We start from the raw sequence: 22,806 nt of genomic DNA on the forward strand, positions 1-22,806 counted from the left end.
TCCCTACACTTAAAGGGCTGAGGAAAATTAAAAACTAGTCATTCTCATCAGCAGACCAACTGTTGTGTTGGTCTCCCCATGACAAATTACAGACACACAAATGAGAAAAAAAAAAAACAAAACCAAACAAACTATATTCACAGAACCATAGCATGGTTTGGGTTGGAAGGGACCTTTAAAGGTCACCGACTCCAATCCCTCTGCCATAGGTAGGGACATCTTTCAGTAGACCTGGTTGCTCAAAGCCTCATCCAGCCTGGCCTTAAACACTTCCAGGGATTGGGCATCCACAATTTCTCTGGGCAATCTCTTCCTGTGTCTCACCACCCTCATCATAAATAGTTTCTTCATTATATCCAACCTAAAGCTACCCTCTTTCAGTTTAAAACCACTACCCCTTGTCCTGTCACTACAGGTTTTGGAAATGTGTCATCTTCTTTCTTATAAAGCCCCCTTTATATACTGAAAGGCTGTATATTATAATTGTAAGCTCATATTTTGTAAGCTGTATGCAGCCTCCCCATTTGAATTTTTTGGCCTTAAGTAAGGCAGAGCACAAAGTGACTTATGATATCACGGTGAACTTACTGCCTGTCTTCAAATTGTCATTATTTCGTGGCAAACTATTTCATAATGGGTATTTCATTAATTCATCTTCATCAATCACTTATTTTGTACCTTCATTTATAAAGAACACAAGTTTACTGCTTTGAAAGGAAGCCCTTGGTTGTATTATCTACTTGTTTGTTAGCAAAATGCACTTTGGAGCACTCTCTGTCTATACAAACAAACCTGTATCTCTTGTCCTCAAACATTCAACAGGCTGAGAAGCCCTATTAAATTCCCAACAGGTGCCTCAGCAAAAAGGACTGCCATCTCATCATCTGGGAAAGAAACTCCAACAGTGATGACCTTGCTACCTTTCTACTGACTCACCAGCATATCTTTTACCACACTAAGAAATATACTATGGGTACAGCAATTTTTAGGTTGTATTTCAGTTTTTCCTACAAAAGCCAAACTCTGATCCACAGCATTAGATAGTTGCTACTGGAAGACTGCCCCAGGAAGACTTACTGACACCAGATCTATAATTTCACCACCAATATTAAGCCAAAATTTAGTTACATCTGCTGAAGAAACAGAAGAGGGAAAACCTACTGTTGCTTGTCAACACAAATGGTGTTTTCCAGGTGTATACAAAATAGCCCACAATGTAAATAGGACACCCAGCTAAACAACTGTATTAACACAAATTTGAACTTTATGGAAGAGCTCATTCTTAACTTTACCAAAGTCACAATGCACTCAAAAATCTAAAAAAGTGCTAGCAATACTGAAAACATAGCTAACAGTAACAGGAAGCTAAGGTTTTAAGTGGGGGGAAAAAAACAGTAGTTTCCACAAAGAAAAAAATAAAAGCTGCTTCTCCAGAAAAAACAGTTGGTTATATAGGAATAACTGACATCTTATAGTCATTACACGTAAGAGGTAATTATTCCTATTGATAAGCTGTTTCCTACAGACATGACAAAATGTACCCTTTAGAAGACATTTAAGAGAATAAACTGACATTTATAGCTATTTGCTAACCTGAAAACCAGTGCTGAAGTGCCTGTTTAATGAGCCAACTATCCAAATACAGTAAAACTTCATAAATAATCAAGCCAGGTTTATTAAGTTTTCAAACCTATTTTCTCAGTCATAAATAATAATACAAGAAATTAGTGGCTAATACTAATTTGCAACAGAGTAGTTTCTCATAAACTTACGGCTGTTATAACAGCTCATTAAAATTGTAAGATGATACAGCTGCTTAACAGATTTTATAGCACAGAACCAACTTTTAAAAATCTCTTTCCAACGCTTAAAAATCAGAAATTAAAGTCATTCTTTTACTTAGTACTTGGCAATGTACATCATCCTTCCACAAGTAAGAGAATGCTGAAGAACAGAAAACAGCAATGAAAACTTTTTCCGCTTACGTATCTCTTAACTCTAGAGCTTTTATAACCCCTTAAGACATTACAACAACAGTTGCAAGAAAAATAATTTAACTGAATGGATCCTCACGCTCAAATTAAAACAAACAAAAAAATCCAAACCTACCTAAGTTAAAATGCACGTATAACACCTCCCCCCTCCCAATCACTCCAAACTACTGGAAGGAACTAGTGTTCACCCTTGCTGTTGCTGAAGACTGAGGCACAACTCACTGTGACAACACTAAAAATACACACAGTAAAAGTACACTAGACAGTTGCAGGGTAGTTGGGAAAAGGAAAGGAGCGTGATGAAGTTTTTATGAAAAGTAACCAGAAAGCTATTTTTAAATTACATTCCTTATACACCCAAAACAATGGGGCAATAACTGTACCTACTTTAGGCAAACGCTGTTCCCTGCTTTCTCACACTACTAGTCTATTTGCCTCAGAGGTCACATGCTAGACTTCAAGTGAGGATCCTCAAGAGGTGTACGTCTGTACAATGAGGCCCCAAGTCTTGGAAGCAGTCCTCAAGGTGATTCCCAGTCCCCAAAAAGGCAAGAGAAATGTTAGCACAGGAAGACGGAAAAAATGTTAAGGAGCATACAGGAAGTCACAGAATACTACTGCTAAGGGCTGGTACCTCATCTTATATTGTCAGCTCAGACCAAACACTGGCATGACTACCACAGTCAGACAAAAATTGAGAAGGTAAAAGCAGATTAAGAAAGTAATGTCCTGACAACAGAGCCCTGTAAACATGTACTGCACCTTGTGCTCTCTTAAACCACTGGATTCTAGAGTCTGGTGACAGACCTGCCTCCCAGCATTCATGCAAATAGAGCATTTTCAGACTTAAAAATCACTGAGAAAACTTTGAAAATAACAAAATATAATATGAAGACTCTAAACCAAGTAAGCTAAAAAAACTCCATAGTGTATTATTATTTTAAAAATTGCTCTTTCTTTAATTATTTAGGATTTTAGGATTACTTATTTAGCATTTTACACACACAGCTGCTTACTAAAGGTCTTGTAAAATTGTTGCTCTTCCAAATCAAGAACACACTTTATTTTTGTTTGAAATACAAGAATAAATTGATTGGTTAATTTCATCTTCACATCTAACAATGCCGTAGCTTTCTTTTCATTATTGGAACTTTTACATAATTAATTTTGTAGCACAATGAAAGTAACCATCCATTTGGTAGTACAAAGTATGTGTTTCTTGCATACTTTTAGCCAATTTTTTGCACTACATCATTTGATTAGATGGGATTATATAAGTGTCTGTTGAAAACACAGATACACTTGCCCTCTTAAATCAAACAGCTGAATTTTTGTCTCTTTCAAAACTCCTTTAGATAAAGGGATTTTAGAATACAAAGCTGTAAATAAAAATGCCTTTTTTACTTACATACGTAGTTTCATACAATTGAAGCACTTTGGAGCACTGCAGCAAGACTTGAAGTCATGAGACGTTATCAGTTTCTCTAAACACTAAAGTAAGTAGAGCCCAAACCACAAACAATCATAGATTTGATTCTGACAGCCTACCTAAGAACAATTAATAAAATTCCAGGTGAAGATATATTCCAGTATATCACCTCTGCTTAGGTTCGTAAGTGACATGTCTGAAGCTTCTACTAAATCTAGATGACCTACCAGAGACAAGCAAAGTATCAATAAGTGATGCTTTATCACTTTATTCATACTCCACAGGACTACCACTAAGGGTGCAGTGGTTTAAAACTTATTTCTAAACAGTAAAGTAAATGCAGCTTTGAAAAGAATCTAGATCTTAAGTCACTGCTGACTATAAATCATTATGTGGTCTTCAAGAAAAAACAAACAAACAAACCAACCAACCACACCCACCACACTAGAAAATGCAAATAACCATGCTTGGAGGCTAAAGACACACACTGCACAGAAATATTTTTCAGGGCTGAACATAAAAACTTAATTCGTTATTGGAAAGGTGTAAGTCATTTTTACATTGTTTCCTTTTGAGAACAGAAGTCATGGGGGGAAAAAAAAAAAAAATCTAGGGAGTTGGATAAAGCAGTGTCCTTTCAGTAGTTACAGAAAGACAAAAACAGCTCCATCCTTCCACTGCAGATCTCTACAGCAAATTTATCTACTGAAAGGAGAGACAAAGAAGAGGTGTCTCTTGCTGCTCTGTTTCACAGATTCTTCTGGCAACTCATAAAATTGCATGAGGACTTTGGTAGACACTTGTTTATAAATCAGAAACCTGAAATGTGGAGCTCTGGAGCTCCCAAGGACATAAAAATAAAAAAAACCAAACAAACACATCACCCCCCACAGGAAGTTCATATTCTCAGATTTCACTGGACTGTTGTGGCATATAGTCTACAATCGTCAAGAAAGGTAGAACAGCTAACTCCTACTTAGGAAGGCAACTTTAGGAAAACATAGAATTTTGATGATTAAAATATATGACCCTTAAGCCACCTTTTAGATTTTCCTTTTTTTTTTTCCTTCTTTTCTCCCCTCCCCCCCCCCCCCCCAAACGATGATTCCCTAATAGTCATTCTCACACTCTGTCAAATCCAGATTGTTTTCTTCTAGCTCTGCACACTTTGATTTCTCTAATCTGTATCGGTGGCTTTTATTTTATCCTATCTGCACCTCCAGATGAAGGAACCTTTCAGGATGGTTTGTTTGTTTTGTGGTTTGTTTTTTTTTTAATCAGCTCAGAATTAGTTGTGCAGAACTAGTATCTTCTAAATAATCAAACTCATCTTGAATGTTCTTCTGAACAGTCTTTCAATTGTACATGGAGAGAAGACAGACTGAAAGTGTAAAGTAAAATTTTAATAACTCATACTTACTTAGAGAAGGTCCGTGGAGAATTGCACAGTTGGGACAGTGATACAGATCAATGTCAACAGCATGGTGCTCCTCTACCCCAACACAGCTGGAATAATATTTTTAAAATGTTAATAAGAATGCATGCAAGATTGATTTTTCAAGTTAAAAAATAATTAAGATTTAAGTTTTTACCAGCACATGCTTAATCTACAAAATTGTAATGACATAGCAAATTATCTCAACTACTGGGTTGCCACATAAATTTTGAGTAATGATTTGTTTATCACTGAAAAGAGAATGCCATTTAAAAAAATTTTTAAAAATGAAAAACAAGACTCAAATTTCTTTAAAAATGAGTCCAAAATGTATACCATTACCCCTCAATCCCCCAAACGCTTTGATCCTAATTACAGCAGTTTATGCAAAATCAAATCGAGCAATTTTCCTTATAAAAGTTATGATTTCAAAAGAATTCCAAAGTCTATGTGCTGTCAATTTATAGATGATATGATGGACTTTTTCTTGTTTTTTCTTTTATTTCCTGCAAAAAGCACATAACTGACTCCTACTCCCCAAGACAAATCAACGAAGAACACCTTCACATTCTCCCTGAAATCTTTACACTATTAGTACCAGCTATGTTAGTTACACAAGTGACCACAGAAATCACTTTGTAGAAGCATTTTTGTTTTAAAATAGCAACCAGTATTTCAAAGAGCAGATGAGAGATGTAATGTTTTCCCAGTGCACGTTTTTTCCCAGATAAAACAAAGTGGCATTGAAGTTGAAGATCTTTATAATAGTCACGACAAAGCACCTACACTGGTGTAAATAACATATTTTTAAAGTCAAAATAAAGTACATTTTCTTAGAAATTGAAACGCTAGAGGTTAATTGGAGAAGATGTGTTTTTGCACAAAGTTCTCAAGGAAAAAAAAGAAAAAGTAATTCCCTACTTGCTGGCGGAATCGGAATCCTGGCAGAGTTCTTTCTCTCAAAAGTTCATTGACACTTACAAAATTGCTGATTTTATAATACAGAAGCAAGACTACAACACTGAACACTTAGACTAAAATCAGGTATTTATATTCAATGCATTCTAGTAACATGAGAATAGGACTCCATTCATGTAACCCGTTTCATATCAAAAGAGTAATGACTGCTTCAACACTGAAGCTTTGAAATGACCTAGCTACACAAAGTCTTTTCCTTAGCAGCCTAGTGCCAAAACTGCTGACACGCTCCAGTAAGTGTCAGTACATGCTGCCAAAACAATATACTAAACAGTCTGGCATTCAGAGCACACCAGCGAGCAAATCAAACCTGAAACTGAAGAGCATCTCTCATGTAACTATCACTGAGAAGTAGACCATTCTGAATCCTCTGAAAACAGATTCAGCTGGTTTTTCTACTTCTCCATTTGCTACATACCACATGAAATTTAGAAATTATATTGCTTTTTTATATACATACTATTTTAAAATCTAAATACAAAATTCAGCTACCACAGTTCTTCACAATTCTTGCAATATTTAGTGTCTGTTTTAAGACCACAGCTACAGGAATTGTTACTACATGAAAATTCAGCTGATGTATAAACAAGAAGCAAGGCAGAAGCAGTCTTTAAAAATGCACATCCCATTTCCTTCTGCTTGTGTTCTCTCTCTTTTTATAGAATAGATGAGTGACTCATAATCCTATGTATTATAAGAATACTGTTTTAAAATATACACTCTAAAAGCCTGAAGTGAGAAGGCTGGATTTATACATGCTCAGGAATCCCATTATTTTAGCTAAATTTTTGATTTTTGAACAGCTAAAGATACTTACGTTGAGCTGTATCATCTTGCTCAAGTTTGCATAATTATTCAATGAAACACAGTGCTTCATAGGAAAACTTCACTTGCCCTCTTTCCTTTTCCTTGGTGTTTATCTGATACATTCATCATCACGGCAATCAGATTATCTTGCTGACTAACAGTAAGAACTTTGCATCAAAGTGTAGTAAAAATATCTTCAAGCTTTGATCACTGTTTGTCATATTCTGGTTAAGAATGTTAATTTTATTGTCTCTTATAACACCTTCCCTGACTTGATTAATTCCATAACCTTTCATGAAGGCACATGGGGCTCTGTGTACAGAGATGGCAGGTGATAGTGGAATAGTATTAGAATAGCTGGAATGGCCGTTCAATAAAGAAAGCAAACATTTTCAGTCTACTATTTATGCCCTAAACTCAGCACTAACTGGAAAGGTAAAACACTAACTGGGAGATACTGGAAGTAAATCTAGTAGAATCACAGAATCGTTTAGGTTGGAAAGGATCTTTAAGATCATCAAGTCCAACCATAAACCTAGCATGGCCAAGTCCACCACTAAACCACGTCCATAAGCACCACATCTACACATCTTTTAAATGCCTGCAGAGATGGTGACTCTACCACTTCCCTGAGCAGGCTGTTCCTCAATGCTTGACAACCCTTTCGGTGAAGAAATTCTTCCTAAAAGCCAATCTAAACCTCACCTGGTACAACCTGAAGCCATTTCCTCTCGTCCCATCACTTGTTACTTGGGAAAAGAGACCGACCCCCACTTCGCTACAACCTCCTTTCAGGTAGTTGTAGAGGGTGATAAGGTCTCCCCTCAGCCTCCTTTTCTCCAGACTAAACAACCCCAGTTCCTGCAGCTGTTTCTCACCAGACTTGTGCTCCAGGCCCTTCACCAGCTTCATTGCCCTTCTCTGGACATGTTCCAGCACCTCAATGACTTTCATATAGTGAGGGGCCCAAAACTGGACACAGTATTTGAGGTGCGGTCTCACCAGTGCTGAGTACAGGGGGATGATCACTGCCCTAACCCTGATGGCCACGCTCTTTCTGATACAGGCCAGGATGCCATTGGCCTTCTTGACCACCTGGGCACACTGCTGGCTCGTATTCAGCCACCTGTCAACTAGCACCCCCAGGTCCTTTTCCGCCAGGCAGCTTTCAGCCACTTGTCCCCAAGCCTGCAGCGTTGCATGGGGTGGTTGCGACACAAGTGCAGGACTCAGCACTTGGCCTTCTTGAACCTCATACAATTGGCCTTGCCCTATCGATGCAGCCTGCCCAGATCCCTCTGCAGAGCCTTTCTACCCTCAAGCAGATCAACACTCCCACCCAACTTGGTGTCATCTACAAACTTACTGAGGATGCACTCGATCCCCTCATCCAGATCATTGATAAAGATATTAAACAGAACTGGCCCCAATACTGAGGCCTGGAGAAAACCACTTGTGACCAGCTGCCAATCAGATTTAAATCCATTCACCACCACTCTTTGGGCCCAGCCACCCAGCCAGTTTTTTACCCAGTGAAGAGTATCCCCGTCCAAGCCAAGAGCAGTCAGTTTCTCCAAGTAGTAGCAGATAACCTGGCTGATGCAAAGAGCAAATGAGGTGCCAGCACTTGCAAGAACAAGTATTGCCAAGGATGCCACAGAGCCTATCAATCACATACAGCACCATTGCAAGTCACTTTCCAGAGTCCCTTTCTCCAATGTACACAGATGAACCTGACATTGATCATTCCGGCTAGTAGCAAGCAATCAATTACTGTGGCAAGTGCAACTTCAGACCTCAAGCATCAAAGCAAGGTCATCAAGAGGTAGCAGAGAGCCTGGAAGGCGTTAGCACACTCAAACACAGTAACACTCCCAATCCACTGATGTTTTCCTGAATGAAATATCATTATTATCCTTCACCTCGCCATCCATTTGGGTTGAAATGTCATCAGTATATATCTACCTAGTTTCTGAATTGCTCATCTCCTGCAGGGAGCTGTAGACCCATACTCAGGAATGCTGAAAAGTTTACAGTATTACAAAATAAAAAAGATAATAATAAAAAACTGCAGGAGCCTATGCAAAAATATATCTCTAATTCTGTTCGTGAAGGTGGAAGGCCTGACTAGGCTCAATTTTACTTGACATGGTTCTAGAAGCACAGCAAGGTGGAAAAATTTAGTTAAAAATAGACTCCATGACATCAGTCTCAGAGTGGTCAGAGTTTCATAACTTCCCTGAGGTGTCTAGTATCAAGGCAAGGTCAGTCAGAGACAGCAGAAGGATCAGGGAAGCGCTAAGTTTTTTCACATACAAGAACATGTCCATCCCTGGCAACTGAAGAGATCCCTTGCTATTCAAAGTTTGACAAACCAATTCTCCAGACTTAAGTCTCACTAGAAGGTGAATGTTTTTGATTTAGTCTCAACTTTCCATTTGATTATTATATTTGTATCTATGTAAAAAGAGCAAGGGTAAATCAAAAGCAATTAGAAGAGGACAATCTAACATATCTGACAGATACCAACGGACCTCTGCTTTTCTGTAAAGAGAAAATAAGGCTTCTGTCACAGGGGGAAAAAAAAAAAATCCTGCAGAGGTTGTTCTCTACAGCAGTAGTGCTATTAATTTAGAATTTAAGAGATAAGTACAGATAATTTGGTATGACAGATTCAACAACTATTTCACAATTATGCTGGAAAGCCTTGTACAAGGAGTTTGCAGAAGTCCCAAACAACACAACATTGTGAAAAACTATTGGAGCCATGTCACTCACCATGCAAGCTGCTGCACCTTCCAAATCTAATACCTGCTTGCTCCCAATCCAGTCTGTCTTTTCTCTTCCCTACTTCTGACATCATCAAGCATGACCACGACATTTTCAAGATTGCTTAACTGCCTCTGTTGGTATGACTGAAAGAATCCTGGCTTAAGAAAAAAATCCAAAGCACTCTTGATTCAAGGTCTTATTTTCAGTGTCCTTAAAGGGACAGGACTACTTGAAAAGTTCTTTTATCTTATTTAAAAAAGTAGTGTATATACTCTACCATTATATAAAATTCCAAGTATAAAAGGGAATGATTACACACATAGCACTACAAAAGTCAAGATATGAGTAAAGTTTGGATGCCCATTTTCCAAATTTAATTGTCACAGCTGAAAAGACTAACAGGCCAGATTATCAACGGTCAGCAAGATACTCCTACTAGGAAATTTCTGAGATTTCCTGTATACTAGACATACTGAAAATATAAATCTTGAAAACTGACAGATGTATTCTATTCTCGATGATCTAATAAAAGGACTTCAGAAAACAGATGAACCATCCTCAACACGGAAAAAATGAGTTAATTTGTCGAGAAGCTGGGTTGTACACAAGACACCATCCTCTTGGATTCCATCTTCTGTTGCTTTCCCCCATCACTTCAATTCCATAAGCTCCTTTTCCACGTCTTTCAGTAGCATGTGGAAAACAACTTAACAGACTGTTCTTTCTAGATGCAATTGCACTTCTTATGAAGTTTCCCACAGTAGCTTCCACTTCTCTCAACACCACCATGACACTTGGCACCTATAAGCTTCACTCAGCAGATGAGGAAACATGACAGGCCATCACAGGAACATCCACTACTTCTTTAACAGATGTTGTTAGATAGATATTGTTTTACAATTGGATAGTGATTTATAGCTCAAAATTGAGTCAAAGTTCTGGGGTTTGTTGTGTTTGTCTTTAAGTCTCTTGCTTTCTCCTCGGGACACACAAAGTTCAGGCCCAAAGACTTCTTGGTTTTCCACAGTCTGACCTGAACAGTCTGGCTTTTTTGCTGCCATTGTGCAGCAAAAATGCAGATTCAGGACTCTTGCTAGCATGTTTAATTAGGCATAGAATCATAGAATCATTATGGTTGGAAAAGACCTCAAAGATCATCAAGTCCAACCATATACCTGATGCCACCATGCCCGCTGAACCCACTAAACCATGTCTTGAAGTGCCTCATCTAAACGTTTTTTGAACATCTCCAGGGATGGTGACTCCGCCGCCTCCCTGGGGAGCCCGTTCCAATGCTTAACGACTCTAACAGTGAAGAAGTTCTTTCTAATGTCGAGCCTGAACCTTCCCTGGCGCAACTTGAGACCATTTCCTCTTGTCCTATCGCTAGTTACGCATAATACCTTGCATCTTTTCCAAGCCATAAAATTAATGAAAATTACGTTTTCCAAGATGCCCCTGTATTCTGCCTGAATAAACACTATGGGCAATCTTTTTCTTTCTCTACTATCCTATTTCTGAACAAGAACTTGGTACATCCTCTTGTTCAAGTCTAACCCTTGCATCAGCACCTACAACCCTTCCTTGCTATGCCTCAGAGAGTACTGCAGGCTTTATCTGTAAGGAGAAAAAAGCATATGTCTTGACATTCAGTAGGAAAAAAACCAACAAAAATCCTGAACAGTGGAAAAATACTAGGGGTATTAGAGCATGTTCCCTGTTACTAGGAACTCAGGGCTATAGACAATTACTAGGGGTACAGGCATGTTTCCTACTATCTAGACAGAGCAGATCCCCAAAATCTGTTTTCAATTCCCAGTTAACCACAGAAGAGCTGAGAAGATATACAGATAGTGAGTCCCCCTGTGCCTTAACAGGGATGAGGAAACAAATAAGTCAATTATAGAGGTAACAAAGATTCATCAGTAACAGGACAGCCTTAATTGTCCTAAAACTGAAGTTGCTACTTCTCTCACCAGATCTAAACCATCAGGGAGCCACACGACAAGTCAGTTCAACAAGCTGATCTAAAGAAAAAATATTAACCATCATTCAATTCACTTTTTCAGATAGGCTTTAGAAACCCTAACAAGATTCCTATAAATAAAAAATAAATAAAACATACATGTTACAGTTATATGCAGTTATTTACCACACATATAACAATGTTATTTTCAAGACATGATACTTGAAAATATTCTGTTATTTCATCGGTACGCTATTTTGTCTTTCTAAAAAAGATTGCTAAACAATAGGACAGAGATGTCTGTTTAGCAATCTTATGTCGACGATACATACATGTAAGAAAGAGACTGATACTTGCCTTTTTAGTATTAGGCCTTTTTGTTGAATTTTAAATCATCACACATGAAAGATATTTCTATTAATATACTGAATAAATAACTCTGTAAGTAGTAGGCAAGTATTATAGAAAACTTTTCAGTTTACCTGTAACAAGATCTGCAGTCGCTCCTTTCAGCCCTAACCTGAGTGCAACAAACCCCAAAATATTATTGCATTTATTGTCAAAATTAATTAGCAAGCTTGTAAGTTATGTAAAGAACAGCTTCTTCTACTCCATCCCAAGAATGCAAAGAAAAGCATAGGGTAAGAAGTCAGTTTGGCAAATTTTAAGGAATTCTGGTTAGTCATCTAATTCAAGCCTATTCTTTCCAAGTAGAAAAAGGATGCCAAACAGGCAATATTTACAGGTTAAAACAACAGAAAGACTAAAGATGTCACTGCCACCACCAAACAGCCACATCTGCCACTCATTCAGGGACAATATTAAAATACTTAATTAGGAATAGAAAGACAAAGTCATAGTGTAGCAATACTGTTGAAAGACTACCTACCATTCTGCAGCACAAAAACAGTTAAAAAATGAAGTTTATTTGAAGGAGAGTCTAAAACTTTAAAAAAGCGTAGTGAGCTTTAAAAACCTGAACCTCAAGTACCAGTCAGATTCCCACTTCCCCCTTCAAAATGCATGCAGTTACATCAAAGGAATAAAACTGACCAAAAACCACAGAACAACATGGGAAAGTACAAGCTATCTTAGTCTTTACCAGGATAAGCATGGTAACAATTCTGGAATGGCAATACTAGTAATTTTAGGCTTTCAAGGACTTACTTTGGCAATTAAATAATTGTATAGAAGCTTGTCACTTCTTTAAACCAGGTATAGAACCACACTGCCTCAAAATAAATTACAGAAAAAAATAGCCAACATAAAAATATTTGAGCTTTTGGTTTTTGTCATATTTACTTTTCAAAACTAAATACCTTTTAAAAGAAATCACTGGTATAAACACAACTCAAATAGCATGCATAAATACACTTTTTAAAAATAATTTTAAAAGTAGAAAAACAGAATAATGGTTACCTGTAGAAAATATTCCCCTCAGAGCTACCAATTTTCTTCAGAAAAAAAAAAATACATTTTTTAGATCTGTATAGAATATATGCATATTAGCCCAACAGCATATATAGTTTTAGTACATATTCACTCACACACAACATCCATCAACCAAGTTCTTAAGGACAGAAAAATGACATGTAAGGCTAACTCTCAAAATACACTAACTCATTCAATATTGCATCATCCTACAACACACAAGAATCCCAAGAATAACAATGCTGCATGCCATCATACACATAACTCTGACCTTTGATTGCTCAGAGCCATCTGTTCTGACACTTCCAAAAGCCTAAGAGGTCTCAGTCTACTTTAGATTAACCATCACATTGCACACTAAAAACGTAAGTGTTCATTACATAGCTTTACATTTCCCTAATATAACTGAACCCTATTGCTTCTAAATTACATAATATTTATCTGAAATGTGGTATTGCAGTAACACGAACGTGCAGACAGGTATTTGATCTCTCTCAAGTAACAGTGCTTTTCACTCCCTCAGTGCACAGAAGCTAAAATAAATAAAATCAGTACATGACATCTTGTCAAAGAAAGCTCAACTCCACAGAATGGATTCTGAAGAGTAGAAACCTAACAGGAACATAATGATCAATGGAACAAAGCTATCAAGTTACATAAGACATAGGTTCAGTTACAGATAAAACAAAACCTTCCACCTACATTTAAGGACATAGCCGTGTATTCAACATAATCACCATGGTACCCAAAATCTCAGGGAAACAACATTGATGTACATTATTTGTACAGCGATTTTTCGTTCCATAATTCCAGTCCAGTCTGAAAATGAGTTGATATGCTTTTGAAACTGAACATATGCTTTTTCCAAGAGCTGGATTTTAAGTACAATTGGTTCAATTTACTGAAATTGCTGGAATGAAGTTAAGAGAGAAAGGGCCATTACTTTTACAAAATACTTTGACAACTGAATATTTGGTATAATCTGCATAATCTTACTTCTAATCATCTACATTTATGAAAAGATTGCATTATGAGTTGATTTTTCTATACAATGATTTCATGTAACTATTAAGAATTTAAACAAGAAAGTAAAATGACTGTTCAAACTGCAGTCAAAAGAAGTACATGCTCAGGAAATCCAAACAGCTTTATATGCAAAAACACACACTGAAGTCAAACAACCTTTTCACTACAACAAGAATGCACATATTAGTCATTTGGTTCAAAGACAGAGGGCATTGGAAGGGAAGAAAAAATAAATTAACTATCTCCCTATACACTGACAACAAAGGTTTTCTAGGTCTTCAAGAAAATTTTTCCACGATGTATTTTTATCTCCTCCTCAAGACTCCAAACCAACAGAAGTTTACCTCTTCCCCTCTAAGATATTCCAGAAGCTACTAAAAGCCCCTGATACGTAACTGCATCTTATTTACATAATTTGCCTTAGTTCAGTTCCCAGCCAAGGTTACTCTGTTATAATTGTGCTTACAAGCAAGAAAAAAAAAAAAATAAATCCAAAACCTACAACCAAGCAAAAAAAGCTCTTTAAAGTAACACCTTCAAACCACAGAGGTTTTAAAGGCAGAACCGACACTCTGTCTCAATTCTAGGAAAAGAAAAATAAACAAAACCCCCTCAAACCACAAAATCTTCAACCCATTTAAAACAGCTGCCTTAGCTGTCTTGAAAGAGACATCTTAACTGAGTGTCTGTGTGTGGTTGCATTCTACCCGAGAACAAACTACTACCCAAAATTGCTACCATTATTTCCCCATCAGAAAAAGAGGAAGAAATAGGCTAAGCTCTACTACAGAGCTAACAAGAGGGTGGAAAAAGGAAGTCAGCATACAAGTTAATTAAACCTTCACTCATTCAGGAATAAAGCAACTATGACAACTGTACTAAAGCAAATAAAGGCCACCCATTTTCCTGAATGAAGATATAAAAAAAGAAATTTAAATAAGCTTTTTTTTTGTTATATATTGTCTACACATGTTCACTTGCCTCAACTTTTACATTCTTAGTTTTTTGTCTTAATCTTCCTCAGCACCAACTTGCACACAGACTCCTGTTAATTATCAATCTATCTCTAGCCATCTCAATGAAACATTGCGTTTGACGGCGCTTTAAGAATTACTGGTGTCCCAAGCCCTTGGACCACAATCAACACGAATTTCAGCTCCAGTGCAAAGTTTCCTATTAGGTAGCAAGGGCCTTTCATACACAGAACAGACATACTAGTTACTTGTTTCTAAGAGAGGGAGCATTGGAAGAGGAAGAAGGAAGACACAAATTAAGTGAATTCAACACACACAAATAGCCTATGAAGAGAAACTGAGGTTCAACCCAAAATGATAAACACATCTTAGGAAGCAATGACATGATATAGCTTGCACTGACCTAACAGCTTGAAGCCCCTGGAAGAGGCAGGTTACTCATTCCCTTCCAAGCAAGCACTCCCATTCCCCTTCCCCACAATGACCCTGGTACTTGCCTGGTTACAAGGCAACCTGTTTTCACTCGCTTATCTGACAGAAACTAACCTAGCCAGTTTTTTGCCTGTTTACCAAGCTAGCTTACAGCACAGTCAGATAACTCTCAGAGCCAATCCATGAGAGGGAGTGGGACTCCGTAACCTGGAGAGAAGGGTACAAGTAGCAGCACTGCCTCTTGGCAACAGAAGTCACTACACCCAGTCAGGCCTCCTGTTGAACTTCACCTTCATTATTCACTAATACTCAGAACTACTCTGATCTAATAGATAAATTGCCAATAGTTTACGAATTAGGTTACAGTGAACACCCCTTCCTGCATCTGAAAAACTTCCCAGAATTTAATCATATACCCTGCGCTACATCAAAAAAGACATTACCAAGTCCAAGAGGTGCATACATTGGTTCTAGACGCCTGTAAGCAAACCAAGGTTTTTTAGATAGCATAGCATTTAAGATAGTCTTAGTCTGACTGCCTTTAGGTATCCAGGTTCTTCTTTGATGAAGTATTTAGTTTTATCAGTTCCTTGAGACCAGTTATCTGTAGCTCCAGCTACAAGAGTGGCTGAGGCAAATACCAGGCAGATGTATGACTTTATGCTACTACCAATATGTTATGTGCCTACAAAACACTCTTCTCAGTAATCCACTGAAGTACAGCAGTAACTATAACAGATCAGAAAAACAAACAAGTAACCCAGTTTGAAAGCTACATTTCTAAACCACACCAAACACGGCCTTCTATAAAGGAGGACAAGATCAGAAGGACAAGTTTTCAGCTAGATTCCCACCCTTGAGTTTGAAAGAAACAGGACGACCATTCCGAAGTGTGAAGACATCTACCTGTTCCTTATAAAAGAATTAACACTTTATGCCAGCTTTTAGGGAAACAAGAAGACTTAGTGTTCAGGGTTTATTTTTTAGAGACTGACTAGAAAAAACTCACTAGTGGTTCTTGCATACTCACTCACAGCAGCTTCCGAGTTCCAGAATTACCTACACACAAGTCTCACAAAAAAAATTATTATAATAAGCTTATGTAACAAGTGCCTCTTTAATATTAAATATTAGGCCAACCACTTCTTTTAAGCGATCTGCACTGTATATTAAAAGCAGTTTTTAATTCATTTGGGAATTTGTTAATATATCTTCAGCAGCTCCATTTCCTTTTCAATGGCTAGAAGTGTGGACTGTACCTTGTCAACGAAGGGCATGGACTGCAGCCTCCTACCGAACAAGTACTAGCTGGTTATTCTGGTTGCCTAATAAAGATCAGCTATTTAGAAAGATCAGATTGCCTAATACAGATGAGCTGTTTAAAAAGATCATGAAGCACAACAAGTACTATCAGTACTGTGTCATTTTATGCAATGCACAGTCTGTAAAGCTTTCAACATCCTGAGTAATACTGTCAGTAGACACCATGAGATCTGCCTTGCTCTCAAGCAGAGGGATAAAAAAAGGTTTGGAGGTGAACAGTAACAAACCCACAATGGTTTCCTTGCCTGAGGAGATTGATTAGGAAGCTAATGATTGTTTTTAAACCGTGCCCCTTCACTGGAAAATTATGTCACACACGACTTGAAAATATGACTTTCTGCTAACAACATTAGGCAATATCCTTTTCTGCCTCCCAGGTTCTAGCACCAATAACCAGTATTAGCACAACCTTAAGACTCCCTTGCTGCCGATCCCTTATTCCTGGGTTACTATATGACTGATTTGCTGCTTTTACAGACCGCAGCAACAGCAATCTTGACTTCAGCCTGCTTTACACGCCTTTTAATTGGCTCCTTACACCAAATACAGTTTATCACCTAACTGGTTGAAAAATTTCTGAACCAGACTGGTATTAAAGACCTCCTGGAGGCTCCTACTAAGTAGCCTTTACACTCGCAGTAGCATTCAGAGTCTCTGCAGCAGTATCTGAAATGCATCTTTTATTACCTTCAAAATTCAACTCATTAAATTGTTCTCCTTTAAGAAAAAAAAACAAAACTAATCAAAGACATTTTTAAACTCCTCTGCTTCTCCACTGTGTAATTCCTCCTCCAGCCTACAATATTTTTCAGACATTGCTAAGAACTTTTTAGTAAGCATTTTAGTAATCAGAATAATTTCTACATCTTCTAACCACAACATACAGTAATACATGATGGCTCCTATAGCTTTGAAATACCCTACTTTTATAAGGCAAATAGACTTGCAGTCAATAGCAAGTAGAGACAGATGCTTCACTTTTTAAGAAATCTGAGAGCAAACTGGCTCATCATCTCTAGCTCACCATCCTCATTTCAAATGCAGATGGAGTAGCTGATTACATTAACTTGTATTTAAGCTATGATACAAGCAAACTGTTTCAGATACACAGATAATGAGTTTAAATATCAGATGTTACATTGGCTGGCTGGCAGAGCAGTAAGTAGAATAAGCTCCTTCAATCAACTAGATAATGCCCATAATTTAGAGATCTTTATTGGATTCTCAGCTGCTTATAGAGGTCCAGAGGGGCATACTGGCCAAAACTGCACCCGTGCAGTCCATAGTATATCAAGAAGTGACTTTTACACATTATTCCATCTACAGAAATCTAACTGTTAAATCCTCTTCAGATGGAATTAATGAAGCACAGTAATTTTCAGACCACGTGGAAACTTCAAATAGTGCAGAACAAAGCTAAATAGAGTTTGGGGGTTGAGTTACATCAGCACTAAGATTGAATTTTATCTGCATCAATTATTTTTATTCTGGATATAATTTGACACACTGATTTTAATCTAAAACTCAAAGAAGTTCAGATCCAGGTTACCGAAACCAGTTTTGCTCTATTGGAAGCTATCTAGAGTATTCTATATTATTTGCAAAAGCACAAGTCCACATCTTTTATTCTACATTTTACACACAAACACTTTTAGAGGTAATCTTTACTTCGCAGTCTGTGATACTCAGCTCCACAGCTTTTAGATGGGAAAAAAAGATTTATCCATGTATCACTCTAGTATATGTATATATAGCTCTTGCAATTCTTTCTTCTTCTTCATAGCAGGCAAAACACCAATAACATTTGAACAAGAATGCTTGAAGAAATACATGAGAAAAGTATAAACTAGGAAGCAGAGGACCTAAAGGTCCCCTGGAAAAAGAGTACAGACATTTACCATTCCTGTAAAAACTACAGAAGACATTATGATTTACCTATTCTGAAAAACACAAAATTAATTCTTCAGGAGAAAATTTCTGACTCAAATTTTGCTTAATTGTTTCTAAGAAAGAAGACAGAAAGTCTGCCAGAGCAACACATCCAAGTGTTTTATTTTGGGTGTCAATACTACAAGAAGTGATTCTATGAAAATGTTTTGATATAAGCTAAGTAAATTATGTCTTTGCAATGCAACAGTGAAAGTACACACTACTACGTGTCTTAGGCTTTCTCTGCAAGGGTAATCTGCAGTATTATATGCTGGAATCAACAGGCTGGAATGCAGCTCTGCAAGAGAAGGACCTTGCAGCCCTGGTGGACAAGCAGCTGATCATTACCCAGCAACACAACCTCATGGCAAAGGTGGCCAACACCTCCTGGGCCGCGTTAGGAAAAGCACTGCCAAAAGGTGGAGGGAGGTGATCTTTCTCTTCTCCTCAGCGCTGGTGAGGCCATACCTGGAATGCTGGGTCCAGTTCTGGAATCCCCAGTAGAAAAGACATCGATATACCAGAGCAAGCCAGCTAAGTGTCACTAAGATGATTAAGGGACTAAATCATCCTTCAGATGAAGAGAGGCTGAGAGAGCTGCAACCCTCCAGCCTGGAGAAGAGACACCACAGGGGACAAAAGGCAATGGCCACAGATTAAAGCATATGAAATCCATCTAAGCAAGGGAAAAAAATTGTGTATGTATTTATTGTTTAGCTGCTAGAGTGGTCAAACATTGGAAAAGGCTGACCAGAGAGGTTGCAGAGTCTCCATCTGTGGAGACACTCAGAACCCAACTGGACACAGTTCTGAGCAGCCTGCTCCAGCTGACCCTGCTTGAGCAGGGGAGGGTGGGCTAAGATGATCTTAAGAGATCCCTTCCAACCTCAGTAGTTCTGTGAAAGTTATTTATTAAATCAAAATTTTCTAGATTAATTTGGGTCTTTCACTGCACTGGTATAAATCTAGTTTAAACCAAAAGCAAGACTACCAAAGGACTTTTGTTCCACATCAGTTGATACTAAGTGGATTAGTTAAAATAGCAAGTACAACAGGATGCAGGCTTAGATTGAACAGTTATAAGGAACAACTACATCCAAACGCAGAGTAGAGAAGAATGTGGGAGAAGTTGCAAGAACACCGGGCGGGGGGGAAGATACATCTATATAAAGGCATTAGGGCAATATCCACGTAAGTATGCTGTCCCCTAAAGCCTATCTAAATTTCGAAGAAAGACAGCTAACCACAGAGGTACCTACACTCACCTGACACCTCACCACTTGACCCGAAAATTCCAAAAACATCATCTATTCTGCTCCCCCTGTGCATCCAGCCAGCACGTGCCATGTTCCCTGGCATCTAGGCCAGAAGGCAAGCACAGCTGCCATACTTTCAAAGTATTGGGCACTACAAAATAGTTATGAAGGGAGAAGTTATTTTGGTTTTCCAAGTGAGATAGCAGCAGTGCTTTTTCAGGTTGTGGGAGTTCAAGCACACACATCTCAAGGGAATGTTCACCTCCAGGTTACTTTTTACATAAAGATACTCTTTTATCTCCCCCACTGATGGCCTCTTACTCTGCAGAAAAGAATCCAAGAATTACAGGCCCAGAACAGAATGTAACATGACCCAAACATACTCTTTGGACACTGACAAGATTATCTCGCGTTCTGGTCCCTGCTCCTGACACTAGTGAATAAATACATACAATGAGCATGTGTTACAGCACAACCTTTTGCAGGTCTTAAGACATACTAACACTTTTTGTTAGTCTTCTGATTTAATAGTGCTTCCTACAGGAACATCATAGTCTTATCGCCTGACTATGAATGTACCCGTTTTTCTTTTTAAAAAGGCAGAACTGTCCATTTTTCTAAATATTTCAGGAACTGGTGAGGACTTTAAATTTTCCTAAAGTCTGACTCATACCTGCCAGACTTTTTGGAGTACAACTAACACGTAACAGTTGTTGCTCTTCTGGTTTGAAAGTGATAGTGATGTTTTGCTTTTCTTTACGACTTCTACTAACATAATCTGAAAGCGCCAAAAAGGTGGTTGTTTAAAAATTAGCAAAAAGTAGTAAATATTCACATGAGAACAATCCTTTACCATGAGTGTTTCCTAGATAAAGATTTAGAGGTCAACGATTTCTAAAGAGTCTTTAATGAGTTCAATAATTCACTGAATGTGAAGTACTAAGCCATTTTCTTACAATTCAACTACAGAAGAAAAGTTTATTTTTCAGTTTGTTTGTATTACATAGTATTGGCAATGAAACCAATTAAAAAATACTAAGAAAAAATAATCAAGCTATTTGAAGAGTGAGAATTCCCCAACCTTACGATATCATTTGTAGTACATCAAATTTAAATACACCCAGAGTCAGTGTTCTATAAAAAGACAGTTTTTACTTTCAGCAATTCAAACCGCAGTTATATAAGACAACCTCTAACTGTGTATTTATCTTCAGAAAACGCAAGAATTAAGATTGGACTTGATGCAACTGATTTGCGTTAGACTCCCTTCAGAGAAAGATACAGAAAGCTACATTTTAAATTTAAATTAATGTTGATCATCACTTCTTTTTTTCTGCACGGTATAAAATAGTTTCCATCAAACTAAAAACTCAAACCCAACCATGCATCTGTATCAGCATCAGCAAACCTACAGGCTGCATTAGAACTTGGATCTTCCACACTTTACTTCAGAGTGATTGTCATTGCAGTGGATATTTTAGCACAGAGGCTTTCTTCACTCACAGATGAATGTTCACATTTAAAAGTCCTGACTTTTGCAGTACAAGTTGATATTCTCCAAGTATTCTTTGTTCTGATATCAGTTTCCTTCTGCATTGTCTTCACTTTCCTGTCCTCTCTCCATCCAGCTTTTCACCTAGAAGACTGTCTCTTCTTCACCATGCTGCTCACTCCCTTTGTAGATACCCCACTGGAACAGAGAAACCTTCTAATCTCAGTTCTGATTTTTCAGACACCTGAAAACCAGAAGTCCCATTCAGTTACTTTGTGTTTGATACAGAGTTCTGAAAAGGAAGTTACCTGCTTTACTCCCAGCCTCTTAGCATACAGCCAGTAAGTTTCCAACAATGATCATTTAGAGATTTACACTTTTGCTTCCAAATACATATGAAGGTATGCATGACACTGGCAAGCATATTAGGGATATAGAACATTTCCTAACAAAAATCTTGTTCCAAAGTATCAGGGTGCACAAACTTCATAGAAAGCTGATGAATTTCTCAGAGGCTCAGAGCAATGCATACATTCACACAGGAAAGAGACTCGTGCAGCTTCCTCAGGTTGGCATTTTAAGAAACAGAATTTTACTATAATGTGTTAACCAACAATCCAGTATATAAAATACATTTACCTGCTACTTCCGTCTCCAAATTCTCCATCAGTTGTACAAAAAACAACCAACGGTAAAATAGACTATTTAAAACATTTACTAATGTGTTATAAAAAACGTATTTTACTAATGTTGTCCTCTGATGGTGTGGAAAACTGCAGACAGAGGCTTTCCTACTTCAGGGTACTATATGGTCCACAAACAACTCCCTGGGAATTTTCCATCTAGGTTGCATCAGGAACTGACATCACATACTGCAGGGTTGCATTCACTTCCATTCAGCACATATACGCCAAGAGCAGTAAGGAATGCACTGCAATTCACTCTTAATTACATGATGTAAATGTTTGTCTGGACTAAGTTTACGTGAAACTGGCACTGGTACAAGATGTTTGCTCAAAACGATTTCACAGACCATCCAACCATACCTAAAGGCTAAAGCTTTATATTCCCATGTTTTAATACTTTTGCATTATTTTGTCTCATTTCCTTGTCCCCCTCCCTATATTAACATTGCTGTTTAAGACTGTGCGTGGTATCTAAGAAAAAAAGAGACTTAGATGCAATGCTACCCGATGAAAAACAAAGATTCAGCCAATTAAGGTAGAGCCACGCATTGACATTCACATGCTGGGAGGAAAGGAAAAAGGCACAAGAGCACTAACGTGCAAAAAACCAAACAGGATTGTAGAGATATCTCTGATCTATTCCTTAATGTAAGGAAACCACTTTTGGGAAAAGACCACTTGTATGTGAGGCATCTTTCTAAGAAGCAGGTAACAGCACCTCATATTAACAGGTCAAGCACTGGCACCAACAGTGATACCTTCCTTTCACCAATATACAGGATTTTGATCTCTCTATTAGGATTAAGTCTATTCAGTACCAGAACTAACTAGGAGTAAAAAGCTTTATTATTCTATAGAGTGGAGGGTTTGTGGTTT

General features: G+C 37.8%; 1 protein-coding gene across 1 annotated transcript in view; it reads right to left on the reverse strand.

The window, feature by feature from the left end:
* Window positions 1-21,911, reverse strand: part of LOC104163396 (lysine-specific demethylase 7A-like) — a 27,229-nt gene extending 5,318 nt beyond the window's left edge. Inside the window, exons 1-3 of the mRNA XM_009702399.1 lie at window positions 21,884-21,911; window positions 20,426-20,530; window positions 4,844-4,936 (exon numbers count right to left, since the gene is read on the reverse strand). Of these exons, the coding sequence (XP_009700701.1) occupies window positions 4,844-4,936; window positions 20,426-20,530; window positions 21,884-21,911 (226 nt within the window). The remainder of the gene's footprint in view (window positions 1-4,843; window positions 4,937-20,425; window positions 20,531-21,883) is intronic.
* Window positions 21,912-22,806: the final 895 nt, after the last annotated feature.

Source organism: Cariama cristata, unplaced genomic scaffold (genome assembly GCF_000690535.1).
Source record: "Cariama cristata isolate BGI_N322 unplaced genomic scaffold, ASM69053v1 scaffold9186, whole genome shotgun sequence".
In the NCBI taxonomy this organism is placed as follows: Eukaryota; Metazoa; Chordata; class Aves; order Cariamiformes; family Cariamidae; genus Cariama; species Cariama cristata.